The sequence below is a fragment of the Puntigrus tetrazona genome, chromosome 17, assembly GCF_018831695.1.
Source record: "Puntigrus tetrazona isolate hp1 chromosome 17, ASM1883169v1, whole genome shotgun sequence".
Taxonomy (NCBI): domain Eukaryota; kingdom Metazoa; phylum Chordata; class Actinopteri; order Cypriniformes; family Cyprinidae; genus Puntigrus; species Puntigrus tetrazona.
In genome coordinates, this window is record NC_056715.1 from 1,405,568 (window position 1) to 1,418,067 (window position 12,500).

Here is a 12,500-nt window from a genome sequence, read left to right on the forward strand (position 1 = left end):
AATCGAGTATTCAGACAGACCGAGGAATAAAATATAAATATTAAATAAAAAAATCCAATAATGTTGAGTTCTGCGTTTTATTATACAAATCTGTATCTGTCATATTTTTTACTGGACCTCTGCTAACATGACCCAATGAACACTTACAGTAATAATGATAAATAAATACAGTAAAAATGTATAGCTTACTGTTATTTCATGATACTTTAACTAAGATGAACTAGTAACACTTTACAACAAGGTGTCATTTGTTAAAATTAGTTCATATTATTAACACAAACAAAACATTTATTACAGTATTTATTCATCTTTTGAAAATTAAATGTTAGTTGATAAAAACACAATAATTAAGTATCAGTTCACAGTGCATTAACTAATATTAACAAACACATATTGTGATTTTAATAATGCATTAGTACATGCTGAAATGATCATATTAATGCGGTTTATTATTAGTACGTTAACTAAGAGTTACCAATGAACTAAAACGAACCTATTTCAAAGAGACTAATTAGGGAAGAAAAATTCATAAAAAACTAAAACTAAACCAAAAAATAAAAATAAAAATAATAAATTTAATAAAATTAATTTAATTAAAAAAATAAAAAATAATAAATATAAGTAATATTTACAATAAACAAAAACGAATAACAAAATTAAAAAAAAAATTACTCAAATTAATATGAAAAAAGTGAAAGCTGATTCAAAGAATGACTAAAGATAATATAAAATTGTATATTTATAATATTAAAATAAGCCTGTGGTGAACATGGCAATACTATTTACTTTAACATGTGCCTACTGCATCAAAAAGTGTGAGATAATTAATTAAACGAAGCGTCACTGGATTACTTTGAGATTGATGCGCTCCAGAAGCTCTTCTACGGAGGTGGGTTTAGGAGGGCGACTTTTCCTCCTCTTCTTCACGCTGCGTTTGGGTTTCTCCTCCTCCTCGTTCAGCACGTCCACGTAGATGAACTTAAAGGTTCCCACCTTGTTGCTGAGGAGCCCCATCCACGTGCCCATGGGCGGCTTGCTGATGATGTCGATCAGATCTCCTCTCTGCAAGAGCAAACACACGCTACAGACGAGGAGCCACAGAGGCGGACGCGAGAGAGACGGCGTCTGACCTTGAGTTTGAGAGAGTCGGTGTCGTACGGGCTCGGGGTGAAGTCCGTGTGAACCAGCGCTCGGCCACAGAAAGGTCCTCTGTAGGGCAGCTCGTCTTCATCCCCGTCCTCTGATTTCACACTCTCGCGGTTGCTGGTGGACGAGTCTGTGGTGCTGACCGTCTGACCGCCTGCAAAACAGCTAGCCTCAATAACCTGCTATGCTTGGAAGCGCCACGGAAACAGTAGCATGGTTTATGAATTTGTGCAGACCAACTATGCAAAATAAAAGTTTTTAGTGACACTTGTTAGCTATTAACTACGGCCTTTTTTTTCTGTTTAATGAGAGTAGTAAGGTGGTTGATAGGTTTAGGGTTTGGGTAGGATTAGAGATGTAGAATAAGGTCATGTAGAACAACCTTGCTGAAAAAAAAAAAAAAAAAAAAAAAAAAAAATATATATATATATATATATATATATATATATATATATATATATATATATATATATATATATATGTATATGGCCACCATTCTTGGCCTAGTGTCACTTAACTTTATATAAATAAAATAATTATTCATTAAAATGTTTTTATTTTACAAGTTTTAGAATTTTTTGTGATGTGCTTTCTTCATTTCTTCTTATTATTTTTAGCTCTATTTTGCTTTAAGATTTTTAACATTAGTTTTTTTTTATTTCAGTTCTAGGTGTAGTAAAATTTTTTTAGAAAAGCGGAAACTAAACTTAAAACCCAAACAGCAATTTTACAAAAAAATAAAATGATAAAAACTAAAGATGTAATAGAATAGAAGCATGTGTCAAAATTACAAAAAATAATTAAAATTAACATGAAGTATAAAAATCTTATTCAAACAATTACTAAAAATAGTATAATTCTAATATTAAAATAAGACTGGTGAACACAGCAATGCTATACCATTCAAATATTGCATCAACAAGTGTCAGATAATTATGCATTTATATATATATATATATATATATATATATATATATATACACACACACACACACACACATATATATATATATAATTAAAATGTAATATAATAAAAGGTAATATACACAACCCCTTGTAAAATCTATCTTTCAGCTTCTTCATTACTTTAATTAAACGCTATTATCGGCTCTTTCATCTAGTGATGATCATAGTTTTATATTTGTCTTTTATACATCTTTCCACCTGATATGACATTGAGCACGCTGAAGCAGATGAACTCACTCATGGAGCTCTGTCCGCTGAGGGAGCTCCTCAGACTCTCCACCGATCCTCCGGCCTTGAGTTTGGGTTTCTCCAGAGAGTCTGTGTCCGTGTGAGGAGACTGTGGGCTGCTGGGAGCTCGGCTCGGGCTGGACTGAGAGCCACAGACAACACAAAATCAAGACAAGTGCCAACAGAGGGCGCCACATACTTGGAAAATGGGATTTGGTTCACTGATGAGCGCTGTTTGCATCACTATACATTTTTTTTTACTCCTATCGGAGTCTGAGATAGAACAAGCAAAGCAGCAAGCAACCTGATAAAAAAACTCTAGACTTAACCATTAAATCTTTCCGGTGTCTTGCATTACGAACAAATCTGCATCAAACAATCACCTGCTCTGAAGGAGAGGAGTTATATTTCTTGGATATGCGTTTCCTCATGGTCTCTTTAACCGATTTCACCTTCTTCCCGAGAGAGATACGGGAAGGCGTAGGAGATCTGGACGCGTCTCTCATGCTGATATCACCGTTTTCATTCTGGAGGATGAGCGTGACATTACGCGTCTGTCGTGAACAGATCTGAATGCATTTATAATAGATTTTATGAATCCGTTCGCACGTTTTACGACGTGTCCTTACCGTGGGGTCGCAGCTGCTGCTGCTCATGTACACGGATCGGCTCGTGAGATCAAATCCTCCAAAGCTGCAGGTCCTCTGTGACACAAAACACTGTGTGGATCAGGTCAGAGCTCCACATTGAAATGTTGATACAAGTTACACTTAAAATGAGTAGTGGCTTGAGTTCTGTCTAGTTTTTTCACATGGAAAATAAAACGAAATAAAATAAAATGAGAAATGAAATATTAAATAAAACATGAGACAAAATGAAACCAGACTAACCGCAGATAAACGAAATAATAATAATAAAAAAAAAAAAAAAAAAAAATATATATATATATATATATATATATATATATATATATATATATATATATATATATATATATAATAAAATGCACAAAAATTGGAATTAAATGTAAAATGAAAAGTAAAGAATATAAACATAAAATAAAACATAATCTAGGAAAATCACAAAAGAAAACAATAACTTAAATTTTGTCTGTTCCTCATACAAAGCTATCATATGACAAGGTTTTGTCACACACACACAAAAAAAGAAATCACTCAATAAATATAATATAAAATAAAACAAAACAAATATAAATAGGGTATAGCTTGCTACACATAAACAGATACACACAAACATATAAAACAAAAATATAACAAAAACAAAAATTAATGAAAAAAAAAAATGAAATATATATATATATATATATATATATATATATATATAAAGTAAAACATACAAAATTAAATCATAAAATATATGTATAAAAATATAAAGCAAAATAAAAAAATAAATTAAAAAAGTAGTAAAATATATCATCATTTAAATACATTAAAAACTAAATAAAATAAGATGAAATAATAACAAACAATATAAAATTTTAAAAAAGAAAAGAAAAGAATACAATTAAAATAAAGATCAAATAAATGCCACTGACTCACTCCGTGGTAGTTAGAAGGGCTCAGTGCTCGTCTCATCTCCCCGTCCGTCACAGAGCGGGACAACCTGGGCTCGATCTCACCGTCTGCCTCGGAGAAGGAGGATCCGCTGCCTGCGTCCGGCCCAGAAACCGCTCCGCCGGGGCCCGTCGAGGGCTCCAGACCCTGACTGCTGCTGGACTTACTGAAGGCCTTGAAGAGCTTGTGGCTGCTGTAGGTGTCTAAGCTGCTGGAGGAGGGAGACGTGGTCAGACTGTCCGAGTCTCTGTCCAGAGACAGCTGTTCATGAAGCACAGAGCTCAGACCGTCACCCTGGGACACGGCGAGACGTTTGTGCACCCCGGAGTACAGAGAGACACCCTCCTCGCCCGACAGGAGCGCTTCAGGATGGTCTGGATGGGAAAATATAAAGAAACACAATTCAGTGCAAATTCTAGTTCAAACGATATCATGTGTGGATTATGAATTATGTCAAATGCATTCATCCCTTACCTTTTGAGCCATGTTTTTTGGCCTCATCAATTCTAATAAGCTTCTTTCTCACGCGCCGAGTTGAATTGACAAGTTTATGAAGGCGACGAAAGGTGACAGACTCTTCCAGCTCATCTTCAGACTGTTCTCTCGACTGTACGGGATCAGAAAAAGAGAAAACTGCTTAGGATATTGCTCACTAGTGACAAAAACACACGGTAAAATAAATATATAATTAAATAAAAAAACAAAAAAATTCTTAAAAAGTTAAATATAATAATAAATAAATAAATAATAAATGGCTGATGAGAACACAATAATATAATGTAATATAAAATAAAAAATCATAAAAAGTAGAATAGAATAAAAAAATTAAATAAAATAAAATTTTATTTCTGAAAATAAAATACTAGAAAAATAAAATAAATATATGATTTAAAAATCAATAGAAATATTTGAAATATAGAAAATAGGACAAAATAAATAAATTATTTTATTTTTGTTTTTGATAAACACAAAGAATTAAAGAATAAAACCAATATAAAATAAAAAAAAATATATATATATATATATATATATATATATATATATATATATATATATATATATATATATATATATATATATACACACACACAACAACCTAGGAATAAAAACAATATACATAAAACAAATCAAAATAAAACAGATGAATTTAAATAACAAAAGAAAAGAAAAGAAAAGAAAAGAAAAGAAAAGAAAAGAAAAGAAAAGAAAAGAAAAGAAAAGAAAAGAGGTTTACTAGATACAAGGTAAAATGTCCATGCAGAGACATGTAATGGAAAGTATTTTGACTCATTATTGACCACATACTTTCAGTGGTCTTCAGCTTATGGTAAACCAAAAATCCCCTGTATGCAAACTATAAAAATAGATGCCTTGTGAACCTAAGAGAGAGACTTCAACATGTACAGTAAGTGATCCTGCAGCCTTTGTGCTCCAGACAGGACTGATTCCCCAGAACGTGTGTGTGTGTGTTAGCGAGGACAGCGACACACACCGTTTTCAGCGACCAGACCAAAACACAGGTGAAGAAACCACTTCTAGAGACCAGAATATCACAGCGGGACTCATTTCTAGCCTGTATTTCTGAGAATCAGCAGACGGCTGCGGGCTCAGAAACCACACGCAGAGCAGACAGACACATCTCCGCTATAATTACCCCATCATTTACCCTTCAGACTTATAATGCAGAATAGCACGTGTCTGACAGCAGGTGCTAAACATGTGCTGCTCTCGCCACACTTCAGACCCATAAAACCTCACAGGACCTCAAATAAACCCGGCGAAATGTCAAAACCGGTCTGTTAATGTCTGCTATAAACGGCTCTTGTGTGCGAGTCTTTAGAGCTGAACTATTTCAGCGGGTGGGATGTTACGCAACTGGCATCTGTAAAATTCAAGCAGAGAAAGTCAAACTATTGTCATCGATGAAAACGCTGTAATATCTGTAATAACTCGGCATGCTCGATCGCTTACATAAAAGCTTTTATCACTCTTTTAATTGATCAGAAACGTCAGTAAAGGCATTTATAATGTCACTAATGTTTTCTATTTCAACCAAATGCTCTTCTTTTGAACTTCCATATATATCGAAGAAACACGAAAAATCACATTTCTACGAAATAGGAAGCAGCACGGCGGTTTTCAACATTGATAATAATAAGAAATGTTTCTTGAGAAGCAAATTAGCGTATTAAAATGATTTCTAAAGGAGTCTGTGACACAAAAAATTAGAGCAATAATGCTGAAAAATCAGCTTTGCATCAGAGGAATAAATATAAATTGGTTATTTTAAATTGGAGTATTATCAAATAAACGCAGCCTTCACGAGCATAAAAGACTTTCTTCGAAAACAATTAAAAATCTTCCAAAGTTTTGAACTGTTGTATAAAAAATACTAGTATTGCATGTTAAAAAAAGCATGGTATTAACGTGCACAAAACATGTGATATTACCACGCAATCAAAAAAGGTTACAGTTCATAACATTATTTAATAAGTAACATTATATGCTGATGTTTAGCTTAAATATATATAAAAAAACGTGTGACCTAAGGCTTTGGTAATGAGGAAAATTATAATGTATTTCCCAAAGTAATTGTGAAATACATTATAATTTAATACTATGGCATTCAGGTTTCTACGCACACTCTAGAAAAGTTGAATTTCATTTTGCATCTATGGGATTTTTTCATTAAATGAGGTCAAAAACAAGAGGTTGGTTCTTAAAACCTTAAAAGTAGTTCTTGCAAACGATTTATTGCTATTCATCGCATGCTAAATATTTTTTTTGGTTTACATAATATATGCATGTGCACTGTTGTATTTATATATACATAATAAAAATACATAAATATATTATGTAAACAAAAACTTTTATTTCGCATGCGATTAATCGTTTGACAGCACTACTCAAAAGCCGACGCTCGTCACCACCGCTAAAGTGCAATAACTCCAAATATTTTTTTTTTAGCATGCAACCAATGCTCTGTCCAGCGGAATTGGTGGAATGGATCCCGCATCCGAGCGCCTTAATCACACAATCCCTGCACAAAAGAGCTGTGGGCCGCTGAAGAGAGCTCAGCCCTGCATTCAGCCGGCCAAAAATGCACAATGGGGGGTTACAGCATTGAGGGGATGAATGGGACCCCGCCTGGAGGCCCACAGGGGCCGTGGATCACATCTAGGACGTGACGGGGGGGATGGACGAGCGACGATTCCCGCGGCTAACGGCGAAAACCCTGCTGTGAGCGTCTGTAGACAGAAGACCAGCCGATAAACAAGTTCATCGCCTTCCTCTTCCACGCAGTCGGCTTTGAGGGACCTGGAAGAAGTTGTCATTAGCGGGAATCTTACGTTACAGTAGGAGGACTCGGTCACGGAGGGACTCGGTGCGTCCGTCCAGTCCGTGCTGTTGGACTGCTTGTTCTGCGTCTCATACTCCTTCAGCTGAGAGACCGGGAAAAAAAAAAAACATGTCACATCCTTAGTAACATAAGAGCGTAATATTAGCACACCACAAAAACATTCGAATTATTACACTGGGACCGGAAAGCTGATTCTTTCCATTGAATCTGTTCTCAGATTGATTCATTTGTGACTTGAACTAATCAGATCAAAATGAGCCAAATAATGGCATACTGGGTCCCATTTTATATTAGGTGGCCTCAACTAGTATGTACTTGTATGATTACAATGCACTTATTGTGTACGTACATGCATTTTACATTCTTACAAACGCTTACACGCAATTACATTTATGATCATACTGTTGACCCATCTCTTAAACCCTAACCCTACCCATACCACCAAACCTGCCCATAACCTTACTCAAATCTGCTAAAACACAAGATCTAAATCACAAACCAATTTCTAAAAATATTGTTCCTTTTCATTATGGACCGGGCAAATCGCCACATTGAGTTGTGATTCGTTTTGACGATTCTTTTTAATGAACCCATTGAATCACACTGAAAGATTCGTTCCTGAATCAGACCGATCTGAACTCACGGACTCAAAGATCCGTCCAAAATCAAAATCACAAAACTAGCACATCTGCATAGAAATCCTTTGAGCTTTGAGTATACTTTTATACTCGTTTTATACTTGTTTTCTTTCATTTTTAAAATAACATATTGTATATTTTTTCACCTGTTTCCACAGCTGAACTATCAGTGCATTAACTAACAGTGCACTGAAGTTTAAATGTCGTGAAGGTATATAACAAGTTTTGCCAATAAAACAAAATAAAAGTTCGCTTATACATTTGCTTACCTATATGCAAATCAATCTAGCGCTGGCTAGAATAAATACATTTTAACGATCAGTACTTTTTACCTTTAAGAATCAAGGATGTTTGTACTTTAAGTCGATTTATTTTAAGGGGGTATCCACACTTGATTAGTGGACTTAAGGAGACTTAAGCTGAGGTAAGGCTTATTCTTGGTCTTGCATGTGGAGAAGCACAACGGGTTGAGAACTCTTTCATACCCGAGCGAGAGCCTCCTCCACCGTGATCATCTTCTCCTTCACCATCATCATCAGCTGAATGCGTTCTTCATCGCTCATCGTGATCTCGCTGGCCACGAAGCCCAGATCCTCTCCTGCGAACCAGAAGTCACGCGTATTATTTAAAGCTAAAAATTAGTATCAAATGTGAATGCGATTAGAGAGAGGAGCAGAACCTTTCGGCGACGCTCGGACGCTCCCTTTCTGTGCCTTGCGGAAATTTTGCCAGAACGATTTGTTTTTCTTTCTGTCCCATTTTCCTGCTGTCAGAAACGGTTTTAAACTCGTTGAATGGATTTCTTGAGATATTTACAAAACGCGTATATTTCAAACGATTGATAGCATACAAAATAAAAGTGCGCACTGTGTATATTTATTATGTATGTATAAACAGACGCATACAGTATATATTGTGATAACATTTATATACAGTTATTTATTAATACTACTATATTTTATTATATATAAACATTTCATATAGAAATATAAATACATGCATGTGCTTGTATTTATATATGAGTAATAAATATACACAGCACGCACTCATATATTATATAAAGCAAAAACTATTTTGTGTGTGATTAATCAGGGTTTGTTTGATAGCGCTAATGTAAATTTTTTTAATTACATTTGAAAACATATTAAAATAGAAAACAGCTACTTGAGAGGTTTTGACTGCTTTTACTGTATTTCTGATCAATTTCAAACAGATACTAAAGAAAAAAACAGCGTTAAAAGGGTAACAGTCATAACAAATAATGATTTATTTTGACCAAAGAATAACCTTTATTAATAATTTTATAGTTTATCTACAAAAAAAAACACTGAAAATTGAAAATTGCACATGCATTTTTGACTTTCCCAGACCTTGAAATCACAGTACTTACCAGATCCATCTTCGGAGCTGGACTTGTTCATCGATTGCCTGCAAAAAAAACAAAAAAAACAACGAAAACACAAGTGAACTCCACTGAAGTGTCCCGGTCGAAACACGCTCACCCCGTGCCTCATCTCACCTGCCCTCCCACATTATTCTCTTCATTTTCGGCCCCTATCCATTGACGTGTGGCACTGTGCCTGTGTGTAACCGCGGGCCAGTGGATTAGACTCAGCTGTCTGTCGGAGCTCATAAAGACCGCCACACCGCACCTCACTGCAACAATGGAGGCGACAGAGCGCTCACACGGCCGGTGAATTCCTCTCCCTCTCTCTTTATTTGTCTTTCTCTCAGCTGACGCGTGCTGCTGATGTTAGCACGTACCTGAGCTCTCAGAAGCATGCGGACGTTTGGCCTCGCGAGGGCAGATATATGAGAAACTGCAACCAAACGCGTGCATTTAACCCTGCATGTTCAGTCCAACTATTATTAGTAATGATGTTATAAATAAACACTGATATTAAAAAAAACCATCCTTTTAACTAGGGACATTATTGGTATGAGTACACACTACCTTTCAGAAGTTTTTTTTCTTTTGCTCACTAGGGTTGCATTTACTTGATCAAAAATACAGTCAAATCAGTAATATTGTAAAAACTGTTTTATTATTTTAATATATTTAACAATGTATTTTTTAAATGGGGTGCAAATCTTAATTTTCAGGATTATTAATACAGTTTTCAGTGTCTCCAGAAATCATTTTAATATGATCCAGACAATTATGAACTGTAATTCAAAAAAAAAAAAAATATATATATATATATATATATATATATATATATATATATATATATATATATATATATATATATATATATATATATATATATATATATATATATTATATATTATCAAATTATCATATAAAATTATCAATGATATAATTATCAACGTTCATTTCAATTGTGCACCTTCAAAAATGATATATATGTTTTTCTTGTTTTCAAATTAAGTAAATAGAAATCGTTTCTATCACTTTTGATCTATTGCATCTATGCTGAATTCAATTTCTTTCAAAATAAATATCGATCCAAAACCTTTGAGCAGTAGTGTATATAGCATTTACGCTCTTTTACTTTAATTACTATGAATTCTATTTTAAGCTATTTATTGCATTTTTTATGCAATAGATTAGGAGACATTATAGTAGTTTTTATAATAGTTGTATGTGGTCTTTTGTCGCTTATTGTTTTATTCCACATTATCTTTGATGGCGGCTCATCCACAAGAATCTGTTTTATATTGTTCATAAATCATAAATCAGATGAAATTGGGAAAAATGAAACAAAAATAAATGGGACTCGTGCGTTACGTGTATTAACATGCTGATTGTGGCGATTATGTATCTCATCTGGTGCACAATGGAAGGAAGGAAAAAGAGAAATGAAGAATAAAGAGGTCAACAGGAAATGCATGCATCATCTCCGGATGCGTTTCATAGCTGAGTAACTCTCACGGCCCGCTGTACGTCTAGGAACTCAAAGTATCCCATTTCTGGTCACCAGATCGGCTCTAATGGAATCTTAAACATCGCTGACTAGAAAGTCCCCTTAAACAAGAGCGGTTGAGGAAACACACACATACCTTCTCTCCACCTCAGGTGTGGACACGGCGCTGGACAGACCCAGTGACTCCTGGGAGGAAAAATGAAAACATTTTTAGACTTTTGAGAACAAATAGACAGAACACTATTGGTGTTTTTCCCATCAAAAGAACAACTTCCTGGCCGGGTCCTTCCCTCCGCTGCCCGTGATTCACTACCCACCTGGATTTCTAACCGCAGCTGAAGGGATGCTGTTGATTCAGCCTTTCCCTGAGAAACAAATCATACAGCAGATTAAACAAACTCTTCAGAACTGTTATCCAGCCGAACCAAATGACGCATCCAACCATCATTTTCATGATGCAACCTCTTGCTCTTTTGAAATGTTTGACTGTTTCTGGTCAGTTTTTGGAATTTTTTTTTTAAACATTTTTATTCAGCAGTGATGCAATAGATTTGTTAATCACAGTAAATACATTTATAATGGCATAAAAAAAACTATTTAAACTAAAAGCAGTTTTTCCTGAACTTTCCAATTATTAAACATTCTACAAAGAAAATATTGATTCATGATTATTTTACACAAAATTGATACATTTTGATCAACATTGATTAAATAAATAAATAAATAAATAAATATCTATATCTACATATCTCTCTACAAATAATATATATATATATATATATATATATATATATATATATATATATATATATATAAATAAAATTATATATATATATATATATATATATATATATATATATATATATATATATATATATATATTATTATTTTTTTGAAAAAAGAAATTCAAAAATTAGAATGACACTGAAGACTGGAGTAATGATCCTGAAAATTCAGCTATAACTCACATGAATAAATTCGACTTTAAAATGTACTCAAATAGAAAACACTTATTTTTAATCATAATAATACGTACTCACAGTATTTTCTGAATTTTTGGTCAAATAAATGCCCACTAGGGGAGCAGACAAGACTTTCAAAACCATTACCCAACCTTTTTAACAGTAGTCTATATGGACTTTACTGTACACCATGTCTTAAATACAGGCTCATGTGAGGTTTCTTTACCGTCTCTGCTTCTTGAGCGACTCTGCGTTTGCGTAACTCCTCCATTCTGTCGCACACTTCGCCGTAGGACGTGCTGTAATACTCTGAATACTCTTGGGCCAGATCCTCGATGTTACCCAGAGAGCCATCCTACAACACGCACAAACAATACAATCATTATCTGCGGTCTGAAAGCTGCATCTATAATCGCTGCAAAACTGTGACGTATTTCCAGTTGTCAGACCAAACAACACTTTAAAGAGCAGGTCTGGGCTTTCGAAAGCTGCTTCAGACTCTTATCGACCTCCACGGAGGCGGTGGTTATGGCGTGTAATGGTGTATTGGCCAGAAAGTCAATACTCCCAGTCAGGAGAAATCAGCTTTCCCTCAGCATGTCTTCCTGGTATTGTATGACACACAGAGACGTGACCTCTCTTGTTTACTCACTGGAGACCCAGAGGGCAAAGCATCATCTCAAGATCTGCAAGCTCATCTCCTAAAAAATTCCCTCAAATATTTTTAAAACACTGGT

General features: G+C 34.5%; 1 protein-coding gene across 5 annotated transcripts in view; it reads right to left on the reverse strand.

Moving 5' to 3' along the window:
• sash1b (SAM and SH3 domain containing 1b) overlaps positions 1-12,500 on the reverse strand; it is a 77,890-nt gene that overhangs the window by 7,453 nt on the left and 57,937 nt on the right. For 3 of the 5 annotated variants that reach the window (XM_043263435.1, XM_043263439.1, XM_043263437.1), the window contains exons 2-15: positions 11,990-12,118; positions 11,119-11,166; positions 10,938-10,987; positions 9,304-9,341; positions 8,593-8,679; positions 8,399-8,511; positions 7,265-7,357; positions 4,389-4,521; positions 3,900-4,288; positions 2,970-3,044; positions 2,724-2,867; positions 2,350-2,482; positions 1,131-1,300; positions 853-1,062 (exon numbers count right to left, since the gene is read on the reverse strand). In XM_043263435.1, coding sequence (XP_043119370.1) covers positions 853-1,062; positions 1,131-1,300; positions 2,350-2,482; positions 2,724-2,867; positions 2,970-3,044; positions 3,900-4,288; positions 4,389-4,521; positions 7,265-7,357; positions 8,399-8,511; positions 8,593-8,679; positions 9,304-9,341; positions 10,938-10,987; positions 11,119-11,166; positions 11,990-12,118 — 1,812 coding nt within the window. The remainder of the gene's footprint in view (positions 1-852; positions 1,063-1,130; positions 1,301-2,349; positions 2,483-2,723; positions 2,868-2,969; positions 3,045-3,899; positions 4,289-4,388; positions 4,522-7,264; positions 7,358-8,398; positions 8,512-8,592; positions 8,680-9,303; positions 9,342-10,937; positions 10,988-11,118; positions 11,167-11,989; positions 12,119-12,500) is intronic. The other 2 variants (XM_043263436.1, XM_043263438.1) reach the window with 1 other exon arrangement.